Raw genomic sequence first — 25,138 nt, forward strand, 5'->3', positions numbered from 1 at the left:
TCTTCGTTATTCTTCACTCTCTTGCTTTCTGTGCCTAAAGTTTTCTTCATAAATGCCGGCCGATGTAATCAAACCACAAACTCACTACCAACATGTATAAAAGAGAAGTAATGGTAGGACAGCTTGCCTAATTGGCTGGCCTTTATAGTTCTTGTACACAAAGTAGTGGTCCTGAGTCGGTGGGCCGGTAACTCGGTCATTTACTCAATTATTATACCACTATTTAGTCTATTATTAGTACTAAACGAAAACACTACGGGACCGACGGTGAGGGAATCGATGGGGAACTGACCAATTGTCGGGCCCACGTTGGGGTTCCACGCTAATTATTCAAACCGTTGATTATTTTTTAAATATGTTTTGTGTGACCCCGTAAAATTTCAGATCAATTAGATAAATGTAATTTAAGTGCATGATCCATATGTCGAATGTTTCATTCAGAATTCAGGATTCTATAAAAAAAAAAAAAAATTCAGGATCCTATACTCTGAAACAAAAAGTGAGCGTTGGATCAAATATTTGTAATTATCCAATTAACTTGGAATTTTAGAGGGATACTCGAAAAAATAATAAATAATTTGGAGCATTTGTATGAGACCTCGAAATGAACCCCACAATTGATCAGTACCCCATCAGTTCGCATAGTAGAAGGCCTCATTTTACTAAAGGTGAAAAGAAAGGTAGAGCATCTTCACTGTCCCTCTTGAAAATGTATTGCCAAAATTTGCTTGCTATGCCCAATACAAATGAATTGTTTTGGCTCCTCTCGACTCCTGTGAAACTTTGACAATAGCAATTATGGTAGGTGCTTTTATTAAGAGTAATTGGGTGTTCGGACAAATAAGTCAAAGTGGCTTATTTTTTGTCCTTATTCAAATTTTTTTCGTATCACTTGGCTTATTCTCATTTTTTTTTGGGATTATTGCATCTTCATGACGAGAGGAATCTAAAAAGTATAAAATTTTGATCGAAATTCAATATTTTTTGAATAAAGACGAAAAAAGTGGCTTATTGGCTTATTTTTGTTTTTATGTGGATTTGTTTGGCTTATTTTTTGCGGAAAAGCCAATGGCTTTTTTGTCCGAACAACCCTTCTCACTCCACTTACTCGTGTTTCAACTGATTCCGAAATACTACTTAAGTTAACAACAACTAGAGAAATCTCCATTCGCCCCAATGATTCTCTGCTGGTGGTAGAAGTTGAACACGAGAGCTCGGCGGTAAGTAGCTCCTTACCGTCATACTCTCACTCGACTAATACCCAAGCGGTGGGAGAGGAGAGGGGCTATGTACACACACAGTCCGCTTACTCTAAGAATGCATACACTTAGAAAAAAATGCGAACTTCTGTTACCGGCCGTTTTAATTGTGTTTTATCAATTATCCAGATCCGCGGATGATCTATTTGCGAGAATAGATAACACCAATCATTTGCCAGCGTATGACTATGAAAAAATACCCCGAAAGGAACGAGATCCCATAATGTGATATTTTATTCTTTCTCCTTTCCTTTCCCTTTTCAAATTAACCATCAGTATATCATCATTATCATAATCCAAGATAATTTAACACCGTCCTGTTCAAGTTTGTGGCCCTTGTTTGGCCCAACTGGATATAAAATTGAATCCCCGAGATCTTTTTAGGATCCTCATTAATGCAATGCGGCATTCGAATTTCGATAATGAACTTTTCACTTTGATAATTATAACGAGGGCACTACATAATTGGGGGTTGCTCTAGCTTTCAAATGGGCTGTCTTGGGTCTGGAAAATAAATTTTCAACTTTTAACTTTGTTGGACTTTGCTGAGTAGCCTGGTCGTTGATGTTATGTTAAACGAACTCTCGTACGTACCAACATGAAGGAAGCATGATTATCGATATTCGATCAGTGTGATATTTGGCAAGCATTAGCTACTTGGCGAGCCGAATTAAGTTCGGATCCCTGGCACAGATAATTTGGTCGGGATTCAAGCACTTACAACATAGATCTTCTCCCTCCCGGCCGGCTCCAGCCAGCCGAATGGAAAAAAAAAAAAAAAACCTCAAACAAATGTTGCAATATAGTACTCCTACTATAAGAAGATTTTATCAACTATATGCTTGTTCAATGTTTTCGGGGTTGCTTACAACTTCTTATATATACAGAAGTATATACGCAAGTGATGATTAATTTTACAAATATTTGCCTGAGAAAAAAAGAAAAGAAAAAAAAAGAAGAAGAAGAAGAAGAAGAAAAGATTTAAGGGTCAACAGCACCCACACCAGTAGATGAACCAATTCCAACTTGCAACCATCCAGAGGAATCACCACTCATTTTCATGTCCTTCAGCTCACTTAGCTTTGCTAATTTCACCTTACTGTCAGCTTCATCTTCCACATTTTCAACTGAATTAACATCGTGACGGTCGTCATTTTTGTCATCTAGGGTTTTGTAATTGTTGTTTTCCCCTTCGGTATCGACATCAACCCAAGAATGTAAATTTATTTCCGTAGAGACTTCGAAGCTCAATAGGTTTCGTGGGTCTCGTCTTATTCCGGCCAGGTCATCAGACCTGGCCGGAACAAGACTGAGATCTAGCGGCTCAAATTTGTTGAGTTTGTGAAAATTCTGATCGGGCGAATTCGAAGTGATCCAGTGACACCTCTTGTGCCCTCCCAATGCTTGTCCTGAGGAGAAAATCCTGTGACATATCGAGCATTCATGAACTTTTGATTTTCTCTTGGAATTTCCGGCCACGGGATCGTGAGAACTCGGACCGAGCTGAAAACTCGATGTCGATTTTGTTGGGAGTAAGAACTGTTCTTGAGTGATCACCTCTGATTCGCCCGTGGGACCGTCATGGATGTGCTGGAGCCGAGTGGCAAAGCAACCTTTAACCTGTTAAGCACATAGATAACAAAGTTACGTACGCTCTTTTTAACTCAACTCAAAGTTTATATAATTTAGATAAGTGCTGCAATATGAGCTCCTACTTTGGTACTATACATGATGTGCATTTCTTGAATTCAAAAAATCGAATTCACGACATTCGCATATCAATTCATCGTATTTTGCACATAAACTCGTCGCAGAATTTGAGCTCGCGTAGCCAAATTAAAGTTATATGTTTATGAATTGCTATACGAATCTTACAAATTCAAGATGGATTCAATGAGTGCATACCACAACATCGAATGTACATGGTGTGTTGTACTATTTGTATTTCGTTGAATCTTATAATTAATAAGTAAATTCTGTGTTCCGAATTTTACAGCGACTAATCATTTACTCAGACATGCATGATCTGATATGAAAATGTAGTCGAGCCACACGCGGTAATAGATGGTTGGAAACGAAAAAGTAAAGTTACCATTTCTCAGACAAGCTTCAAAAAGTGATTTAGGGTGCGTTCGTTTAAACTTAGTGCTCAATACCTTCTTGTGACTCGCCCTATGTCCTCCTAATGCTTGGTGGGAATTGAACACTTTCTTGCACGCCTTGCATTCAAACATTCCTTTTGCAACCCCCTTTCCCTTCTGATCTGCCGCCGGTCGTAACGTGACGGGAGCAAAGAACGCCGACATAGGTTTCCGTCGCTCCTCCTCCTTGCTGGCAGAGGCGCAAGACTCCTCCGGTTGGTCCGCCACCCGTGGATCAACCCTAGCATTGGACAACATCACGAGGCATGTCGCAGCATAATCTTCCTCGTCACTATACGTATACAAACTATTGGAACTACCCACTTTACCCCTTAATGATCTCTTCCTCTTGGACCATTGACACTCCCTCCGTTCCTCGTTTTCAGATTCCGGTGATGATTCCGGAGAGTCCGAGCTACATTTTCCATGCTCGAGGAAAGATTTCCATGACAAGAATTCCTTCCCACAATTTGCACATACCTTGCAACTCTTCAACCGGTTAGCGTTCGTCCTCAATTTGTACATTCGCTTGTTCGGTGAAGAATTACCTCTCTCCTCCCAATCACTTGTCTGATCTTCTTCGTCGGCATTACCACTCTCGTCTCCTATCCCGTGGGCTCTCATATGCCCTCCTAGAGCTCTCCCGCACATAAACCCCTTTTTGCAAACTCTACAAAAGTGCTTAAAATTTGTTTGCTGGTCATTCTGATCGGCCATAAGAGCCATGTATATATTCAAGCTAAAAATCTACTAAAACATGCATACAAACGTATCGAAGAAACTCAAAAGTAAATTTAAAATGTTTCCTTCATTACGATTGAGTCTGATTAGTTCTAGCAACACTTCACCTAGAAAAATACAGAACCAGTCGTGTTAAACGGCTACACAGATAGAACGAAGAGAGACGAGAGATAGAGGAAAACAATAGGAGTTTGAGGATGAAGGGACATGAGGTGGATTTAAATTTGTTGTTATAGTAGAAGTTGTAGGGTTGCATGGTGAAAAGAGGGTTAGTCCTGGTTTTTAGTTGGACTATTGGTTGGTTTGTGGTGGATATAAGGGAACTAAATTGAGAGAGGTGTAGAGAAAAATAGGAAATTTTGAGTGTGTTTGACAAGGTACGAGGGTGGGAGGAGAGACTTCTTCTGCGGCTCTCAAGTGGTGGCGCCACCGGTCAAACTTATGTACGGACGGTGGTGGATGGTGCGTACAACTGTACATGTGATTGACGGAGGAGTGTTTTCCGTTGGTCCACCCACTGGGGGAATTAAAGGAGTGGTTATGACTTGCAATCTATTTATATCCCTTCAATTTTGCGCCAAGAAAAAAAAAAAACTATTGGTTCTCCTTCGTTTTCGGTTGGTTAATTAAGAACAATGATACGTACACAAATTTATATGCATAGACACATATAGAAAATGTTCGGTACTGTTCGACGCATGTGGATTTCTCATTATTTTGTAAGGTTCATGTATATCAAACGGTTTCAAGCGTATCTCTGGTTAAACTCCTCCTCTCTTTTTTTTTATAATTAAAGTGGCTTTCAAGCTAATTAATTACTACATCCTTGTATTTTTTTTGTGGTTAGCCTGAATGCAACTCGTTTTTGCCACCTTGGTCAATAAGTATCAACCTAAATATGGCAAGGGAAAATGCTAGAATTTCCGGGAAAATCTGCCGCGATGGCTTCTTTTTTATTTTTCCCAGAAAGTCTACCCCACCGCTTTCCGTTTTAAAGTGTTTTGGACTATTTAAATTTTAAAAGATTCTTCTAGAGAAGAGTTTTAAAATCCGAATCATTGATTATCGAAACAGATGATCGATTGAGCACTGTGGTGGGGGAAGCGGAAAAATAAAACGGTGGGGTAGCACGGCTGATTTTTTATTTGCAGTTTCCACGCTCAACATTTGTGGGCCTATGATCACTTGGTTAATATTAGTGGTTGAGTGTGGAAACCCCCAATTTTTTCCTATAATAACATTGCATGAGTCTTCAATCTCAATAGGAGGTCAAGAGTTTGAGTCTCTCCAATTGCGTGCGGGTGTTCTTCCTTTAAAGAGCTTTCTTTCTTTGTTTCTATCTTATAATGTGCTTATTTCTTGTATTGGTTGAGTTATTGGGCTTGGTTATCGCGTGGACTCTCACAATTATTGCAGTCCCGGGTTTGTATTCTATACTTCATATCTGATGATATAAAATGATCTCTTCTATTGATTGACAAAAAGAAGAAGCAATGCATGCATGGCAGCATGAGTCCACAAATATTTACCCTCACGATACGAGTCTATAGGTATAATCACTATGTTACGTGGCTTTAATCATTTTTTGAATACTCCTCTGTCCGAATTTAATAGTCATTTTTAGAAGTTCATGCCACTTTTCAATCAATTATATCTTGTAATTTATAATGTTTTATGTGATTTCGAAAACATTGTATTATAGAACTAATCGAGATCTATCAAACAAAATCTATATTTGATATGAAATTTACAATGGATTCAAAAATATACTACTTATTTTTTAACCGGTTAGAATAGAATAAAGGACAATGAAATCAGAACGGAGAGAGTTTATGGGGCCATACAATATCAATTTCACCTGTGAAGCCAATTAGAATGTTCATAAATCTTGGGATGACTGGAATTTTGCCTAATTATTAACTTTAGGGCCAGGAATTACTCGATGGATGCGCAAGTTGACCGGCAGATTTTAAAAAATTTAGAATGTTCCCATATAGTTACCTACACCCACACCCTAGCCTCCTCCTCTCTCACACACACGCACATTCTCTCTCAAACACACCAAATAAACCCAACTACTTTCGATTGAATAACGTTCTCTCCAAGCCAATAAAAGTTCGAGCACAAAGAAAGTACAATTTATTCATTTTTTTCCCGTTTCAACCAAAACAGATACTACGTACGTTTGTGTTTTTAATAATCGCGCCAGTAAGATACATTTGGCAAGCTATCAATTAATTAATCTAGCCTTTCAGAAATTAACGTTGGAGCGGAACGTTTGGCCGGGCCTCCAATCGGCAGGGATGACATTGTAGGCGGTCAGGCTCTTGCCGGAGCTGAGTGTGGTGAGCCTAATAGAGAATGGGCCTTTCAACGGCGAGCCAGTGTTACTCTGGAGTTTCCAAGTAGCACCAAATACCAGCTGCATGGGAGCGAAATAGTTGGAGCCGGCCTGCTGGAGCTCTACTTTGCTCAGGTCACCGTCTCCGTCTTCGTATTCGATCTCCGTAGCAAAATAGAACGGGTTCGACCCCGAATCGACTTTGAATACTATTGTATAACCTTTATAGTAGCAAAAAGTCCTACATTATTCAATTCAACGGTAATTTGAGTATTAATTAGGTAATAATAACTTATAACATGAAGCAAAATGCAATCTAATAAACATGCCAGGAATTCTAATGTAAAGCAATGAAAAGAAATCTCATTTATAGTAGACCTTCATGTTATATCATTTGTAACCCCACCAGGGCCGGCCCTAGGTATTAATTTGTAGGCCGAATCATCCATTGGGGCCCTATATTTTTTCACATTTAAATAAAAATAATTGATAATCTGTGTATATAAGAATTTTGGTCCACCTTTTATGCATAATTCGCTTTGGTTCAAGCTGTTTAATTAGTGTTTCTTCTGGATTCTCCCTGACGCAAGTTTGATTCCTAACAGCTTCAGATTCTCACAGTTGAATCATTTTTTGACAAATAAATACTTAAAAAAGAATCGAACTCACCCGCTCAGTGTGGAGTGAGGACATATTAAAGCTGAACCAACCGCAATTCCTGCATCTATTTGCGAACCTTTATCGCTAGACTCAAATCCTTCATTTAATTTGAATGTGTTTTTTGTCTCTTTGTGTGTAATAGGTCTTTGTAACAGTTGTATTAGTTGCACACGGTAGGTTATAATCATCGTATTCAGTCATTAATGAATTTCTATCTGATTTCTCCAAAAACTACTCCTAACGGAGGCTTCTTTTTTGGCCCAAAGCTTGGAGGCCCTAGGCGGCACCCTCTTGGGCCTTGCCCTAGGGCCAGGCCGAACCTGAAGAATGGAAGCTAATATGATCAATCTACACTATATACTAAGAGTATCAGCAGTGGAATAAGCAAATGTAAATAATCAAAATATGCCACATCAGATTTTGATTATCCATTTAAAGGTTGCTAAAGTTAGCAATGTTAAATCCCACATTGGTTATTTTTTGCCCATAATCAAAACAAATAGGCCTTCCAAACTTTTTCCCTTCATTTCATGCATATTTTTTGAAAAAACAGTTTTTGAACGGAAAAAAAAACAATTTATGTTATAAACAGTTTTTCAAAAAACACACTTTGTTCACTTAAAAACTGTAAATACAATTTTGAAAGAATTGTATTTACACAAATAATTTTGAAATTTTAAAAATAATAAATACAGTTTTTTAAAACAGATTTTGTGTAAAAATCAGTTTTCTATAAAAGAGTTTTGAAATTTCAAAAACAGTTTTTTGAAAAGCACACTTTCAAACTTTTCCTCACTGCACATTCAAACTTTCTTCTTTTTTCATACAATTTTCAGATTTTAAGTTTAATCGTAAACTGATTGGATAAATATTAGTATTAAACTTGAAGAGATTGTTTTGGTTTTTCGTGTTCTGTACATGCGTAGATAGAAATCTATGGTACCTTTCGTATTGAATCTGTATCTTCCCAGCACTCCTCAATTGATCGGCTTTGCCCGGGACTGCCATGGCTCCAAAGGCAGTACCGCTCAAATCAAACTGATAGGCCCCGCAGTTCCCCGGGCAAAAATCCGTTATCGTCACCGTTACCGGGTTCCCCGAGCATGCCGGATTTGACGTGCATCTTACCTATAATATACATGAATCAATTTTTTAAAAAAGAAAAACCAGTTAGAAGTTGGAACCCTAATTAAGTTTTCATGTTCTTTTTATTTGACCCGATTTCTCAACAGACGTCAAAGGACATGTATAAGTACTTGCACACCTTATAACAAGCTCCACATCCTTCGCCATTTTTGAACAGCGAAAAACCTCCAGCGGATACGTATTTGTAGAATGGTGCATACTCTACTGCAGGGCCATATCCACAATTTCCCCCTACAAATTAATACCACAAAGTTAGAACAACAAATGTTACACATTATTCAAATTCAGGGCCGGCTCAAGGAATTTGGATGCGTGGGGTAGTGCTCTATGTATTTTTAGAATTAAACAACAATGATAAAAATATTTTTTTATATTACTACTTTAGATTTTATAATGCATGTTAATTGCTTTGTCATCAACGGATTTAGTTTCGAAACCTCGTAGTTACAATAGCATTATTTTTAAACGAAAAACATTTCAAAAGAAAAAGCTATCCAAAAGACTTGAACTCGGATACTCCACATAGACTAAAATCAACTTACCACTAAGCTAGCAAAGACATTTGTGTTATAAAACAAACAAATACTATATATATACTAATTTACAAATAATATTGGAGTGCTCCTAAAATTTGAAATTTTTTGGATGCCCGAGGGCCTTGGGTCTGGGCCAACCCTGTTCAAATTCCTTGAAATAGCTGTAGGGGTTAATGTGAGATGTAAACAAAGTCGTTCATAGGTTAGTTTTAATTTTACGTATAAAATGACATGGCTCAATAAGTTCAAAAATAATATAGCACACGCCGCATGCTCTCTTTCACACAGACACACGTATACATACCATCGGTTCCAGCACCATTGGGATCTCCATACCACGTTGCGACGGTAGTTCCACCTTGAGCCATGGAGCAATTGATCATGAATGAAAAGAAAGTAACAAACACAAAGAGGGTACTGTAGATGTGGTGAATACTTGAAGCCATTGTCACTGTGTTTTTTTTTTTTTGGTTAGCTAATACAGATATATAGTATAAAGCAATCATATAGTTTCGTATTTATAGATTGATTGTGTGAGATTTTCGGTTGGTCCTTTGAAGAGAATTGGGTCTCTTGATCCCGTTCGTTTAAGAGTTTTGGATTTTGGATTCTAATCTAATTCCTATTTTCTTTCAATTATTGTGCTCATTTCTCTCTCTATATCTCTCAAATCATTGCCCATATTTCCAATATTACTTTATTTCTCTTTACACTCGTTACCTATAAATTCAAATCCAAAATTCCAAAATGAACAGGGTCTAAAGCATTTACTTAGGATATATTAATAATCCTTTGAAATTTATTGAGTTTCTATATCTAACATGTTTATCAATATGCTGTGGGTGTATGTGGTAATTAAACATGCATTAACGAATTTTCCTTAGTGGTCATGGTACATGGATATTCTCTTTAAAGAAGTTTCCTTAATCATTGTGATGTTGCTTAAGTTGATCTTAGTTAATATTTTTTAATTCAAAGTTCTCTTAATTGTTGTGTTATGCAAAGATAATGTAATCTTAACTGTAAGAATTCTTTTACTAAATTAAGGACAGCTCTCTTAAATTAAGGATACATTGTTTTTTTTTTTATTTGTAAAAATAAATTTCATTAACTCAATACACGAAGTACAAAGATAATAGGAATTTGGGTACACCGGCCTGACCACTCAAGACCCTCTTCTTCAAACCACACGGAGGAACTTATTTAAGCCCAACAGACTGAGCCCAAACCAAGAGAAAAAACCCTAAAACACCTAAAGGTTGGTAAGGAACCAACCGAGCCCAAACAAACCGGCCCAAAACCTGAAACCAAAAAATAAAGGGAAAGTCTTCAATACACACCCCTTTAAAGTGTGTACCATATGCACCTATTGTGTGGTTCATATTGTACTACCTCATAAAAAATTACTTGTAGGACTAATTATTCATAACATTTTATTTCGTATCATAATTTTTATACTAAAAATTCGTAACTTTTCATCAATATGATTCGTAATTTTTTAACAATAGATTCATAACATTTTGAGAATCATAACATTTTGGTGTGTTTCAATGAGGGCGCATATGATACACACCCAAATAAGGGGTGTATTATAGCACTTCCCAAAAATAAATTTGACCATGTCTAAATAAAGTATAATGTACATTCAACTTAGATTGTAAATTTTTTACAACCAAAGTTTCTCCAAGAGAACACTCTATCCCGCACATCCTTTACAATTTGCTCATAAGTTGCATCCAGAATTTATTGTTTGTTACAAAAAACTAAGTCATTCCTAGCCTCTTCCAAATGTAAGCCATAGCTAGTTTATAAAGAGCAAAAGAGAACTCTTTCTTCTTGGGTGTTGAACAACCCAGTTGATTTCATGCTCCCACTCCTCCGGACATCTGGTCATGCCAAACAAATGGGAGACTCTGCTCCAGATATAAGCTGAGAACGAACACTTAAAAAAAGAGATGCATGTGGGACTCATTCAAGAACTTTTAAGTCTTCTTAACTGTTGATTGATTAAACTGCAGATTTACGATTTTACCAAATTCGAATATTGTCTATGAACAACGGATTTACCATTTTGCAATGTAATGGGTCAAAACAACCCATTTGAATAGTTAAAGCAGTACTAGAACCTACCCACGATAATGCATATATGATGGCTGTAGTTTTTTCATTGTCATTTTCTCCTAGCTTATTAATCTGCCTTCCTCCTCCCATATGGAAGTTTTTTCTTTCCCTTTGTGGAGCTTTTACATCCCTTTTGTGGGTGTGGCCGATTTTATTCCAGCTTATTCTCCGAATTAATCATAATACGAGCTTTATACATCTATGACTTGCGTGCTCCACTTTGTTTGCTATGTAACATGTGTCATTGGAGTCTACAATGTGTGCTCGTGTTTAGGTGATTATTAACTTTGGATCACTCCTGTATTTTGTGATGAGTCGGGCTAGGAATTAAATTTGCTATGTGATCCATCCAGCCCAAATTATAAGGTCTGGATTTGGGTTGGCTCAAGTGTCACAGGCATTGAAGCCCAATAAGAATGTGTCTTGTGGCCTTTCGGCTAAGTATCCTGTAGGAGTCAACTGCACGAATATATCCATCATTCAATTGCTTAGGATAATTTTGTGCCACAAAACCAAAGTCATCCGAAATTCTTTCTCAAGATCTTCCAGAGAGAGGGATTGGATTTGCTAGATGGTTTCTTTATGTTGTTTTTTTCTCTTCCTTTTTGGTAAATGAATCATTTTATAACCACAAAACCAAGAAACAAGAGTACAAAACATGGGCAAAGCAAACACCCTAGCTTCCCAAATCTTGGTCCTCTTTCCTTTTTTTGAAAGTCTCAAAAGATTGACTATATCTTTTAATTTATATCAAATATAGATCTTATTTGATAGATCTCTCAATGAGTTTTATTATACAAAAAATTTAAAATTATCTGAAAGATTATAAATTGTAAAATATAATCAATTGAAAAATAACACGCAATCCCAAAGAGGACAACCATTTTGGGACAGAGGGAGAAGCCTACAAGGCTACAACGAGAAATTTTTCAGCGCAAGGTGGGTACCATGTGGTGCCCACTCGGCACATCCAAGCGGTCCGATGCACTTTTCGACGGCTCGGATTTGGAGAGAAAAAAAGGAAAGAGAAAAAGGAGGGTTGAGAGGAGAGAGAAGTTTTAATCTGAGCCGTCCAAAAGTACATAGGACGGCTCGGGAGTGCCAAATGGGTACCACGTGGGATATACCGACCCGGCACCTCTCCGTAATCGCCTAGTGTAAAAAAGGTGGAATGAACTGAAGCTGAAGCTTCAATGGACGGACTGGAAGCAACCAGCACTTTACGATCCGCTTGTTCTGTATATGTTCTTTGAGCCCTTCTTTCAATTCCTATCGAACCAAGACCTCGGCCTAGAATGGCTTCTCCGTTTGATTCAACCCCCGTTTTCTGGTCTCTAAGCTGGAATTCATGCTTTAACCAGTCCAGTAGCTTTTGTAGGAGTCAATTTCTAAAATTTGTAGCACGTTGTTTTCCTCATTTCTTTAAGCCGGCGGCAGCAGCAGAGTGGTTTCAGGTGCCGTCGCTAGATTGAGATCTGCAGGGTGGCGCGAATTCGACTGCCATGTATCAGGTGAAGAAAAGTGGGTAGTAGGCTCGAACCTACAATATAACCGTTATGAGGTACGTTTCAACCAATTAAACTATAAGCCCCTACGGATCTCTACATGTAATTCGCTCACTTGGCAATAAGAAGAGTGTTGGAAATTTTACGGAATTTTCAGATGAATGAAATCGGGGCTACCGGAGGGTCTCTCGAGGCAACCGAGCATGTACCGGGTTCGTTGTATCTAGACGCCCCATAATCAATAAACGTATTGATGAGTGGGATTTCGTAACTCCCGTAACCCCTGCCCATGGTGTATTCATTCCCGTTACCTCCCTCCTTGATGGCAGAAATCAATTTCTGAATTCATTGTGCAGAATTCATTACAGGAGTTATTACCAATGGTCTTTTGCTATATATATGGTGTATCCCGTTTTGTTCAAAGCACAAGCAATTCCACAATCCTCCTGCATATTCTGAAATTCGATTTTTTGAGAGAGAAAGGCAGACGGTAGTCAGTTCGCCAAGGCGGTCGACGGCTTGCGGTTTAGCCGAGCCAACCCAGGGAGGAAGACGCCGAACACGAACCTACAACACCGACGGTAGGCAGCGAATCTTTCTTAAGGAGACTGTGGTATCACACAGGACTCGGTTTGGTTTTCTGGAAAATCGTTTCGTATCTCGACTGTTCCATTTTGTTTTGTAATTGTATTATGCCTCGATTATGTAATTGTTACAGTATTAATGAAATTGTTCTCTGGAATTATATGTTATGCCGAAATTTTCCCAACAAAGAGAACTATTCAATGGGAAATTAAGTTGCTTCCTGAACGTTCTTTTCTCTTCTTAACCCAAAAATTTCTCACAAACAACACCAGCTAGCAACTACCTGCCAACTACGGTACTAAACGCTCAACTATTCGGAACTAGTAATTACAAGCTGACAACTTCCCTTTTTTTTTTTTTTTACAACTTTAGTTGTTCGGATCTGCTTACGGGCATTTTGGCTACTCCTGAGGCCCTATCTCACGTTCACTTACAAGAAGTCCAATTAAAACAAACCGGAACAAATCTCCCTATGGATTGGCACAAAGTATACAGAGTCGGTGCTAATTACAAGCTGGCGACTTCCTAAGAACTGGGGATGTTCCATTGGTTGTTACAAAGCAGGCATTTTCTAAATTTTGGGGAAAATTCTTCCAAGAGCTGACTCTTGCTCGAAGAGAAGTATGGACAGTATTAGAGATTACCCCATGAGCATCTGTTTGCACCAATGATCCTTGCACTTCTTTAAGTAGTTGCTCCCTTCATTCTGCTGTTATATGTGTTAATGCATGGAGTCTGTATTTTGATGCCTCAATTCATGATGATACCTCTCTCTCTCTCTCTCTCTCTCGCGCACAACACACACGACCCCCACCCCCCCCCCCCCCCCCCCCCCAAGAATTAGTGTAGAATTGTTGGGGAAGGAAGCAAGCCACCATTTTTTCCAAATGGGGCAACTGTATTTTATTCTTAATTGTACTACTACAGAGAGCCAGACCAAAAGTCCGTTACTGCACATTTCCCCTCCATGCAAGTTTTACACCTTAAAATTAACAATAGACCGATAAGTCTGTCCAGGCTGATAACCAGCGGGTATCACGTTATTCGCCACAATGGTACTTCCTGACTCTCCAGTAAGCTTAATAGAGAAAGGAGGTTGTAGTGTAGACCCCGAATCCAGTCTCCAAACAGCCCCCCAAGATTGTCGCATCGAAGTCCATGCTTCCGAATCTAAAGCTTGTTTGAGATCGACTCTGGAGAGTTCGCCGTCGCCGTCCTCATACTCAACCGCAACCGCAAAGTAGTTTGGGTTGCAGCCGGCCTCCACGCGGAAGGTGACTGACACTCCGGGGTAGTTGCACTTAACTCTGCAACACATGAATTAGTCGAAGAATTAGTAAATTATGAAAGTGAAATATTTTACCTTTTAAAAAAAAAAAATTTATGAAAGTGAAAAGAAGGGATGATTGACTAAAATAATTGTAAGGTTCCACTGCCTAGTGCACTTTGCAACCTACCATCTCCTCCATCCAAGAGGCAGAGGTTCGAGGCCCCTTGGGGGCAGTTGGGACCCAGAGCTGGACTCCCCTAGTACTAATCTAACTACCCTGCTAACACTCGTTGACTATAAAATGTGGCAAAAAAAAAAAAGAGACTAAAATAATTGTAGAATCTGATCATGACAATGAATAATGGTCGAAACCGTACGTACTTGCTACCGCAACGATTTTAAAATATTTAATTAAAATAATAAATTTATGCCCTAGCTTTATAGGCTCGCTGCCACTAAGTTTTTTCCATATTTTATTTTGTCATATATAAAAAAATCTTTTTTTCATCATATAAAAAATCTTTAATCCTCTATTTTTTTCGTTTAATAAAGGAGGCCTCAAAATAGTCCAAAGCCAAACTAAATGAGCCACATGAAATATTACGAAATATGAAATCTAGATTAACGAAACATGAGGTCTAGATTAAGAAAAATCAACCTTCAAACTTCGTATTATGTGCAAAATCTATTTATATTAAGATTTTAAATTAACACAAAAGAAAAAAAAAAAAAACTAACAGAAAACCCAAAAAAAGACATTGTGTCAATCGATGTCTACGAGTTATGATAAGTGCATTTGACAAACATCATTAATCATAATCCATAATATATATGTTATTTTGATTTATAGATAAAGTCAACAAATAATAATAGCCCATCTTTCCATTTTCTTTTAGCATACATGTATTCGTCACCTTAAAGTAAAAATTACGGCTTCTTCATGGTTCATTGATACGTCATTAATTGGGTGCTTTTAAATTCAGTGATGGCAACGGATCGATCTTTTTGCAAGTGGATATCAATGGTGAATATACTGTCTTGTTTGTTCCTGTTGGGTTTTGCCCATGTGATATTGAAAAAGAAAAAGAAAATAATTATGATTAGTTGGTTTAATTGTTCGGTGGAATTAATTGGCTTTAAGTTATTGTGCTTATTGGAAGTGCTTAAGCTGTGCATGGAGTAATTGTGGTAATTGGTTCAAAGAAGTCTTTGTTGTACTGCATCCGGAGTCAGATCCTGTCCAGAATGGGGTTACCCTTTAGTCCGGTCCAGTTTGGCCTTTTGTGGGCTCTTTTTGGGTCCACAACAATGATCGGAACCGTTCACATTTTAGAACTCGTTGAGACCAACGATCATACCAAAAATCACGTTGATCTAAATACCGTTTGGTATCATTTCAAAATGTATTAAGTTTCGAAAAAATTTGTTGAAGGGTTGTAATCCTGTGTTTCTCACCTTTTTTTTAGACAACATTAATGCATTTTGAAATGATACCAAACGGTATTTGATCAACGTGATTTTTGGTATGGTCGTTGGTCTCGACGAGCTCTAAAATATGAACGGTTCTGATCATTATTGTGGACCGGAAAAGGGCCCACAAAAGGCCGAACTGGACGGGACTGGAGGGTAACATACTGGACGGGATCTGAACCCACTGCATCCATCCAGATTCTTCCCGGCAGATGAAGAGTTTATTGGCTTAAGTTATTTATAGGGACATCTTGTGCTGTGATTATGTAAGAGAGTAAAAAACGGCAGAAAAAAAAATTTGTGAGGGAGAATATTGTGTGAGTTTGTGGGAGGGATAAAAATACCGAGAGCTTGAGAGCTAGAGTAGGGTATTTTATATCTCATTGTACTCATTCAATATTAGTGGAAGTTGTTCTCTCTCCATGGACGTACCCGAGTTTGGAGAACCACATAATCTTGGGTCTCTTTTGTGTGTGATTGTTTTTCGTTACGCTTCCGTTGTGCGGGTGATTGGGTATTTTTCCCATCAGTTCCTTCGCGTTATAGAAAAAGATCTCTCTCTCTCTCTGAGTGACATCGTACAGGCCTACGAATTAAGTATACCACCTTTGGTATTGTATTTGTAAGATTCCAGCACTACGCAATCGACCGGCCTGACCCGACTTAGCCATGGCTCCAAACGAAGTGCCACTCATATCAAAATGGACAGCTTCATTCACCAACTCTGCAGACGAGTCTGTGATCACTACGGTCACCGGATTTCCCGAGCATGCCGCATTTCCCGTGCATTTCACCTGAAATTAAATAATTGAACAGTGCTTGAAATAATCACTTGGATGCGATTTTTAAAGTCGATTGATCATCAAAGTAAACAACTAATAATCAGTAAATAAACGACTAACATTACAAGAAAGTTGGTTTCGAAGAAAAAAAAAATTAGAAAAATTATTAATCACCTGATAACAAGCACCACATGCTTTGCCTGATTTGAACAAAGAAGGGCCACCAGCTGACACTAGACTGGAGAATGGAGGTTCATCCACTGCATTTCGATATCCACAGGCCGCACCTATACATATTCATGTGCATATATCATAGCATCATTAACCAATCAATGCGTACATGTGTATATTGTGTTTAAGAACTTAAAATGCATTATTACCATCTGATCCAGCACCGGTGGGGCTGCCGTACCAAGTTGCACCGGCAAGAGACCAGCCAGAACTAGTATAAGATTGGAGCTTTGAGGCATTAAGGAGCTTGGGATTGAAGCAAGAACATGAGCTGATCATTAGCAGAGAGAACAGAGCTATGATGTATGCAATGGAAGACAATGGGAAGCCTAAAACAAGAGCCATGGCCAAAAGTACCACTAGTTACGCAAATGTGTTATATGGGATTACTGGTTTTTGATGGTTTAGATGGATAAGTTATCACTCCTGGCCTTGTATTTATAGAGTGAGATGAGAGCATATAGTACCGTGATTTATCGCGTGGTTTCTGTTCATCAACTTTATTGGAGGTCATGCACATGTCTTTGCAAGTATAATTCATTATTTAGGACAACACCAATGCGTGAATTAAGGGTACGTACACAAGTTAAAATATAGGTAGTATAATCTTCTTACTAAGATTTGAGCATCGGTGTAAGATAGCCTAAAATACAAGGATATAACGTCATATTATAATTGTCAGGCCTTGGACTAAAATTCATTGCATACATATCTAAATATAACGTTACAATATCGATTGAGACATCTAATTCAAATTAATGTAAAGTTTAGTAAGAAAACTATCCAAACGCATACTCCATTTTGAGGAGGGGAGCACTCTCCTCACTCTCTTCCCCTAGGGTTCCATCCCTCCTCTCCCTACCTAGTTAGGGTTTTTATTTGGTTTCTATGTCCTTTTGTCCCATTTTCAGTACCTTTTCTCCATTTTACCTCCATCTCCCGCCCTCTTATCACCTTCACAGCCATAGCCTCAGGGAGGTGGGGCAGCCCCCCTCCTTGGCCCACCTCCCCTCCCACTTCTTTGTCTCGCCGGCCTCCCTTCCTCAACCCCAAGCCGGCTACCTGTTCGGCTCCTCTGTCTTCTCAACCTCTACCACCGCCTTCCACTCCATTCCTAACAGCCCTTTCGCCTACCCTTCTCTCCACCACTCTTCCCCCACCACTCCTCTCACCCTAGCTACTGGGTCCGTTTCTGGTCAGATTTGACCTTGGGTTGATGTTGGGTGGCTCGTGCCCCCTCCGGTGAATAAGCCTCTAGATGTCGACGGCGGCGGTGGCTATGGAGCACGGTTTCTTGTCCAGGGAAGTGGCTAGATTGTTATCTCAAGCTCGCTCGGCGAATCAGTGGGGTAACCCAGTGTTTTTTGGGCTTCTTTTTAGCTGTTATTTATGTTTTGTTTTGTTTTTCCGACTGGAGTTTGGGTAAAACCGATTTAGGTTTTCCCATAGATTCCGCTTTGTGTTGGTCTGAGTCTACCTCAGATCCGGCGGTGTGCAATGGTGGGCAATAAGTTCTTGGTGTGTTCAGCTTCAACGACTCGATTCGACTATGGAGCGTGCAGGTTTCCGGGCGCCATGGGTGAACCAGTTGGTGTTTGCTCCGACAAGAGAGCTGTACCTTTCTTTAGTTGTTTTTCCAAATTTAAGCTGTGCTTAATGTGTATTGCTGGTTTAAGCTGTGGGTCTGTTCTGGGATTCTCTACTAGCTATCTGGACCTAGATTGGTTTTCATTTGGCGATTTCGCCAATTTTGCTTCGGCATAGGGTGCTTGTATCGAAGTCTTTGGTAATTTTGATTCATTCTTGTATTTTTGATGGAATCTGCATGTATTGGCTTCGGGCTTTGATTTGGAATGAATTGAATGTGTTCAAAAAAACATACTCCATTTTGATAGTGCCCTATAAAAAGAAGTGCAATTTTCGAATAATTCGAATATTATCTTAACCTCTAACATTAGTTCTCACTCGTTCTGAAACACGTGCAATCATGAACTAGGCATGATGTCATATAGCATTCGACTCAACCATGCATGAATTACAGCTTGGGTTCTCCATAATTTACAAAAGAAAGCTTGGGTTCATCATGAGCATAGGCTCCCCATTCCACTCGGACTCGAGGACCTATAGTGCACTATGTAATGTGCATTTAGATCATTTGTTTTTGCAATCGATAGTTCAAGTTTGCTGAAGCACTCTTACCGGTAAAAATTGACAAATATAAATATATTTAAATCATTGATTGCAAAAACGGACGGTCCAAATGCACACTATAGAGTAGCACACTACAGGACGGACCCGGGGATCTTGTAAGGTGGAGTGTCCTACAAGGATTAATGTAGTGCAGCGTACAGCCATTGATCTCATTACTCAACGGTCCAGATCAAAAATCAATTATGACCGGCAATAATGATTCTTACAGATCATAATTACAGTAAAAATTATATCCCAACCATTCATTATCAATATCGATAGTCTGTGTGCGCTCTACAGAATGCCTTGCAGGGCCTTACACAGAATTTCCCAATCCCTACAAGAACCCATTCCATTCCACTCAACCATGAATGTGGAGATATTGCATGTTCTATTATTTTATTTTCGAAACCGCCTAGTTTTAGTTGAAGTATTTCCGCGTACAGAAAAATTCAACCTTAGTCCCGTATCCGAGACTTGGGATTAAGCATTTTATTTCATTATTTCATTCCAATTATTGTTTCAAGATTAACCCCTCTTACCGGTAACTCTTGAGACTATCTCATGCAATGCATGGCATTCGAAACAATCGTGCAAGAAACTATAAGAATTAAATGTGACGTGCACGTCTTGCCCCTGAGAAACCATGCACAATTTCTTTTCTTTTTCTTTTTTGAAATGGAGGGGTTGGGATCAAGTGAGCCCCGCACGAACATGGTGACCCCACCAAATTGCCCAATGTTTCCGTCCGTGAAGTTAAAACAACCGACTTTTCAGGTAGATGCCACGTTGTGGCCACATAATTCTAGATTAGTGGGTTGATCGAAAACGATACATCTCTTGTCCGTTAACCCAGCCGTTAATGGAGGTTATTGGCTGTTGAATATCCGGTTATGATTAGGGGTGGAAATTTCCGATTCGACACGAGACTGCTCTCGTCACGAGAGCACAACACGAAACACAAATATATTTTTTTTGAATGACAGAATATGACACGACAAAATAACATAAAAAGCTAAACATGTTGATTTAGGATTGAAAGAATTCTAATACGAACACGAAAATAGCACAAACACGAAACGGCGCGGGGTAGAAATTCATGAAACGACACAATAACACGATACGAACCAAACACAAAATTAGCGGGTTAAGATCGGCTATAATTGACACGCAACACGAATATGGCACAACACGATACACGAAAAAGTTAAACAGATCAAGTTAAATTTGAGAAAAATTCTAATACGAACACGAGATAATACGACACGACACGATATTCACCCCTAATTATGATTGCGCCCCAACGGTTACAGATTAACGTATTAAAAATGTAAGTGTCGCACTAAAATGATAAAAAACGAGGGGGGCCGTAATATCTGGCGAGGATTTTGGATTACTTACGGGCGACATCTCCGTAATTTCGCGGAGACACAAATTTCTTCCATGGCGCATGAATGCGATCGAATGGTTTGTCTTGATTAGCCCTGTGTTTAATTAACCACCGTTGGATACGTTTCGTTACTCAACAGTGATCGACTATCAGCCGTTGACAATACTACTTTCTTTTGTTGCTAGTCTATACACATGCCCATGGATTTACGTATAAGCAATTATCACTTGGTTCGAATGTTTTAGAAAATACTTAGTAAAATTTATTACTGCCTCCGTCCCACTTTGTTGCCGCTGTTTCTTTTTTGGAACATTTCAAAAAATTGTCTCTATCTCACAAATTTTAATGTTTTTTATGATTTTGAAATTTTTGTTTAAAAAAATAAATTGAGATCTATCAAACAAGATCCATATTAAATATATAAAATATTATAAATTATGAGATATAAACAATTTTTTAAGACATCCAAAAAAAAAACAGGAGAAACAAAGTGAGACGGTGGGAGTATATTTGGGGGTGGCTTGGAAAGTCAATTGGGGATAATCAAAGTCCACATGCAGTCAAAAAAGAGAAAAAGCTCCAACGTGGTTATCACTTTCAATGATAATTGGAGGGACAAAAGAGCAAGGAAAAATGACGGCCGTTTTTGATAATTAATACCTGTTAAGGACATACTAAAAATAATTGTTAATGTTGAAAATATCCTCGGCAGGTATTAATTATCAAAACACGCCATTGACTGTCAGTTTCCCAAAGAGGCAAGAAAGCGCTCTCGGTAGTGGTCTTGAGTCACTCTTGACTTGAGACTTAATTGTTTTATTTTAAGGTCTTAGTTCGATTCTTCTTACCAACAACTCTTGGGACCACATCATCTCTGCGCGTATGCATGTGAAACCGCTGTAAGAAACTGTAAAGATTAGTCCGAGATGCACGCAAGTTAATTTAGAACAAAAAAGAGAAAAAGTAAGCGCGCGCCTCATATCTAACAGATTATCAGTAGGTGAAACAGAACTATACCAAGTCCTCTTTCTTGTACTATCTTTTATTTTTAATGAATACATGTTTTTTGTATTTACAATAAAAAGATTCGTATTAATATGAATTTAAAATCAAGATGCGGTAATTCAAAAAGTTGCTATACCTTTTGTTTTTCTGTGCGAGAGGAAATCAACGAAGAAGAAGGAGGAGGAGGAGGCTGCGTTTGAAAATTGTGAAAAGAAACGGAAAGGCAGAGAAAAATTTCCTACTCCTATTTTGTAACAAGGGGAAAGATTGAAGAAAGAGGAAAGAGGAGAAAATTGCTAAGTTTTTAATATGTTTGAACCGATACAAAGATCTTATTATTTTAATCATATTATTCTAAAGTATCATAATTAATTTTTGTCTCTAATGTTTTCATAATTAAGTATATGTTCTTTATTTAGGTTTCTGTAGATCAGAAACGTGATTATGAAAGCCTTATAGACAAAAGTTAATTATATCTCTTTAAAATAATATGATCAGAATAATAAGATCTTCATACTTGTTCAAACGAATTAAAAATTGGCGCACTTAATTTTTTTAGACCGTTTATATATTAAAAAATATGATTACAAAATTAAATGCTCCAATTTTCAATCCGTTAGAATTGACGCGAAAATCTTATTATTCTGATCATATTATTCTAAAGAGATATAATTAAATTTTAACTATAGGACTCTTATAATCACGTTTCTGCTCCATAGGATTGCAAATAAAGAGTTTGGTTTTTTTTACCTCCCAAAACGTTGCCGAGTGAGGTGTGGGTAGGGGCTGTTGTGCCATGGTGGGCAGCAGAGCCCCCGCATCCCAATACTTGCATCTATTTGCGAACCTTTATCACTAGACTCGAATCTTTCATTTGATTTTAATGTGTCTTATGTTTCCCTGTGTGTAATAGGTTTTTGTAACAATTGTATTAGTTGCACATGGTAGGTTATAATCATCGTATTCAATCAGCAATGAAATTCTATCTGATTTCTCCAAAAACTACTAACGGGAGCCTTTTTTTGGCCCAAAGCTTGGAAGCCCTAGGCAGCAACCTCTTCGGCCTTGCCCTAGGGTCGGGCTTGAACCCCAGGAATGGAAGCTAATATCGATCAATCTACATTATATACTAAGCACCTATATGACGCTCTCCTTATGTGAAACAATTAAAAAATCCCATAAAATCCAATGCAACCAGTAATATTCTCTCTCTCTAAAAAAATCTTTCATCCTTTTCCTCGCAGCACATTCAAACTTTCTTTTTTCATACAATTTTCTGATTTTATGTTTAAGCGTAAACTGATTGGATAAATATTACTACGTACTTATTAAACTTGAAGAGATTGTTTTGGTTTTTGGTGTCCTGTATATGCGTAGATAGAAATCTATGGTACCTTTCGTATTGAATCTGTACCTTTCCAGCACTCCTCAATTGATCGGCTTTGCCAGGGACTGCCATGGCTCCAAAGCCAGTACCGCTCAAATCAAACTGATAGGCCCCGCAGTTTCCCGGGCAAAAATCCGTTATCGTCACCGTTATGGGGTTCCCCGAGCATGCCGGATTTGACGTGCATCTTACCTATAATATACATGAATCAATTATTATTTCAAAAAAGAAAAACCAGTTAGAAGTTAGAACCCTAATTATGTTTTCATGTTCTTTTTATTTGACCCGATTTCTCAACAGACGTCAAAGGACATGTATAAGTAATTGCACACTTTATAACAAGCTCCACATCCTTCGCCGTTTTTGAACGGCGAAGAACCTCCGGCGGATACGTATTTGTAGAATGGTGCATACTCTACTGCGGGTCCATATCCACAATTTCCCCGTACAAATTAATACCACAAAGTTAGAACAACAAATGTTACACATTATTCAAATTCAGGGCCGGCCCAAAGAATTTGGATGCTCAATGTTAAGTTGTGGGGTGGTGCCCTACGTATTTTTAGAATTAAACAATGATATAAATGTTTTTTTATATTACTACTTTAGATTTTATAATGTATGTTAATTGTTTTGTCATCAACGGCCAATTTGGTTGACTTGAATTCTAGTTGACTTAGTTTCAAAACCTGGTAGTTATAATAGCATTATTTTTAGGGCAAATTTTCGTAGTCGTCCTTCTAGTTTTACGGTTATCTCAATTTCATCCATCTAGTTTCAATTGTTACAAAATAAACCCCGTAGTTTGTTTTACAATCCAAATTGATAAAATCGTTAACACCGTTAATGAAGCTAACTGAAAAATATGATTAAAAAATTAAATACTCAAATTTTCAATCCGGTTGAACCGGTGCGAATATCTTTTTTTTTTTTAATCATTTTATCCTAAATGATCGTAATAAATTTTTGGCTCTAAGACCTTTCAACGAACACCCGAAAACTCCTTATTTAGTTTCAGAGCTCTCTTAGGGAGCTCATTGAAAGGCCTTAGAGCCAAAAATCTATTATGACCATTTAAGATAAAATTATCAAAAAAATAAGATTTTCGTACCAGTTCAAACAGATTGAAAATTGAAACACTTATTTTTTTATTATATATTTAAAAAAATAGTTAAAAAATTAAGTATTCGTGTAACGCCCCTAGCAGACCACTGGCCCAGTACCCTTATTTTTGATCCACAAGCCACACCACATGACCCAAAAGCTGAAGCACAAGGTACTAGTAGTAGCCCACAAGGTTTGTTATATGCCCAAAATCACCTATGTAGACTTTCGATGTGGGACTAAGAACTCACTTTTCCCAAATTTTGGGGTATTACAATTTCCCTATCTCTATGACCTCACGCACTTGCGAGGAGTTGAGCGCTAGGGTCACTACAGTCTCCCCTAGGTCTGTTCCCTAGAGACCAGAGTCACCACGGCCTTCTCCGGGTCTGTTCACTGGTGCCATAACCCACATGGTGGTATACATGGGTCGCTCTGATACCATTGTAACGCTTCTCGCAGACCACTGGCCTAATACCCTTATTTTTGATTCACAAGTCATACCACATGGCCCAAAAGCTTAAGCACAAGATACTAGTATGTAGTAGCCCACAAGGTTTGTTATATGTCCTAGATCACCCGTGTAGACTTCCGATGTGGGACTAAGGATTCACTTCTCCCAAATCTTGAGATAATATAGTTCCAATTTTTAATCTGTTTGAACCGGTATGAAAATCTTATTTTTCTGATTATTTTATCTTAAATAGTCATAATGGATTTTTGGCTTTAAGGCTTTCCAATGAGCACCCTAAGAGAACCCTGACACTAAATAAGGAGTCTTCGGGTACTCGTTGAAAGGCCTTAGAGTCAAAAATTTATTACGACCATCTAGGATAAAATGATCAAAAAAATAAGATTTTCGCACTAGTTCAACAGGATTGAAAATTGCAGTAATTAATTTTTTAATCATATTTTTCCGTTAGTTTACCAATTTGGAACGTAAAACAAACTATAAAGTTTATTTGGTAGCAATTAAAACTAGAGGGACAACTACAAAAATTTGCCCTTATTTTTAAGGAAAAAACATTTCAAAAGAAAAAGCTATTCAAAAGACTTGAACTCGGACACTCCACATGGATTAAAATCAACTTACCACTAAACTAGCAAAGACATTTGTGTTATAAAACAAACAAATATATATATACTAATTTACAAATAATATTGAAGTGCCTCTAAAATTTAAATTTTTTTTAATATCCGAGGCCCTTGGGCCTGGGCCAGCCCTGTTCAAATTTCTTAAAATAGCTGTAGGGGTTAATGTGAGATGTAAACAA

At 38.1% G+C, this 25,138-nt stretch overlaps 4 protein-coding genes across 4 annotated transcripts; all 4 read right to left on the minus strand.

Annotated features, from left to right (window-relative positions):
- Positions 1-1,987: 1,987 nt before the first annotated feature.
- LOC131331754 (zinc finger protein ZAT4-like) lies at positions 1,988-4,667 on the minus strand. The gene is made up of 2 exons (XM_058365655.1): positions 3,416-4,667; positions 1,988-2,879 (listed from the first exon to the last, which is right to left on the minus strand). The coding sequence occupies exons 1-2, from the start codon at positions 4,124-4,126 to the stop codon at positions 2,241-2,243; spliced, it is 1,350 nt and encodes a 449-aa protein (XP_058221638.1). The 5' UTR covers positions 4,127-4,667; the 3' UTR covers positions 1,988-2,240.
- Positions 4,668-4,877: 210 nt separating this feature from the next.
- LOC131331967 (expansin-B4-like) lies at positions 4,878-9,270 on the minus strand. The gene is made up of 4 exons (XM_058365948.1): positions 9,129-9,270; positions 8,407-8,519; positions 8,086-8,270; positions 4,878-6,723 (listed from the first exon to the last, which is right to left on the minus strand). The coding sequence occupies exons 1-4, from the start codon at positions 9,268-9,270 to the stop codon at positions 6,393-6,395; spliced, it is 771 nt and encodes a 256-aa protein (XP_058221931.1). The 3' UTR covers positions 4,878-6,392.
- Positions 9,271-13,889: 4,619 nt separating this feature from the next.
- Positions 13,890-17,199, minus strand: LOC131331755 (putative expansin-B2). Its single transcript, XM_058365656.1, has 4 exons — positions 16,938-17,199; positions 16,732-16,844; positions 16,382-16,569; positions 13,890-14,342 (listed from the first exon to the last, which is right to left on the minus strand). Exons 1-4 carry the CDS (start codon positions 17,131-17,133, stop codon positions 14,012-14,014), a joined length of 828 nt encoding a protein of 275 aa, XP_058221639.1. The 5' UTR covers positions 17,134-17,199; the 3' UTR covers positions 13,890-14,011.
- Positions 17,200-18,846: 1,647 nt separating this feature from the next.
- LOC131331972 (expansin-B18-like) lies at positions 18,847-24,309 on the minus strand. Its single transcript, XM_058365953.1, has 4 exons — positions 24,228-24,309; positions 23,093-23,178; positions 22,788-22,952; positions 18,847-18,909 (listed from the first exon to the last, which is right to left on the minus strand). The coding sequence occupies exons 1-4, from the start codon at positions 24,307-24,309 to the stop codon at positions 18,847-18,849; spliced, it is 396 nt and encodes a 131-aa protein (XP_058221936.1).
- Between the last annotated feature and the right edge of the window lie 829 nt (positions 24,310-25,138).

Source organism: Rhododendron vialii, chromosome 7a, assembly GCF_030253575.1.
Source record: "Rhododendron vialii isolate Sample 1 chromosome 7a, ASM3025357v1".
NCBI classification, from domain to species: domain Eukaryota; kingdom Viridiplantae; phylum Streptophyta; class Magnoliopsida; order Ericales; family Ericaceae; genus Rhododendron; species Rhododendron vialii.

What these genes read in the sequence shown, in the direction of transcription:
- LOC131331754 (XM_058365655.1), bottom strand. Translation starts at nt 4,126, where the DNA reads ATGGCTCTTATGGCCGATCAGAATGACCAGCAAACAAATTTTAAGCAC. An exon ending in ATAGGGCGAGTCACAAGAAG is followed by an intron (nt 2,880 to 3,415) that starts GTATTGAGCACT and finishes TGTGCTTAACAG; the next exon opens with GTTAAAGGTTGCTTTGCCAC.
- LOC131331967 (XM_058365948.1), bottom strand. Translation starts at nt 9,270, where the DNA reads ATGGCTTCAAGTATTCACCACATCTACAGTACCCTCTTTGTGTTTGTT. An exon ending in GATGTGGAGCTTGTTATAAG is followed by an intron (nt 8,271 to 8,406) that starts GTGTGCAAGTAC and finishes TGTATATTATAG; the next exon opens with GTAAGATGCACGTCAAATCC. An exon ending in ATACAGATTCAATACGAAAG is followed by an intron (nt 6,724 to 8,085) that starts GTACCATAGATT and finishes TGAATAATGTAG; the next exon opens with GACTTTTTGCTACTATAAAG.
- LOC131331755 (XM_058365656.1), bottom strand. Translation starts at nt 17,133, where the DNA reads ATGGCTCTTGTTTTAGGCTTCCCATTGTCTTCCATTGCATACATCATA. An exon ending in CACCGGTGCTGGATCAGATG is followed by an intron (nt 16,845 to 16,937) that starts GTAATAATGCAT and finishes GAATATGTATAG; the next exon opens with GTGCGGCCTGTGGATATCGA. An exon ending in TTACAAATACAATACCAAAG is followed by an intron (nt 14,343 to 16,381) that starts GTGGTATACTTA and finishes CATGTGTTGCAG; the next exon opens with AGTTAAGTGCAACTACCCCG.
- LOC131331972 (XM_058365953.1), bottom strand. Translation starts at nt 24,309, where the DNA reads ATGGTATCAGAGCGACCCATGTATACCACCATGTGGGTTATGGCACCA. An exon ending in GATGTGGAGCTTGTTATAAA is followed by an intron (nt 22,953 to 23,092) that starts GTGTGCAATTAC and finishes TGTATATTATAG; the next exon opens with GTAAGATGCACGTCAAATCC. An exon ending in AATTGAGGAGTGCTGGAAAG is followed by an intron (nt 18,910 to 22,787) that starts GTACAGATTCAA and finishes AGTGCACTATAG; the next exon opens with GTCCTCGAGTCCGAGTGGAA.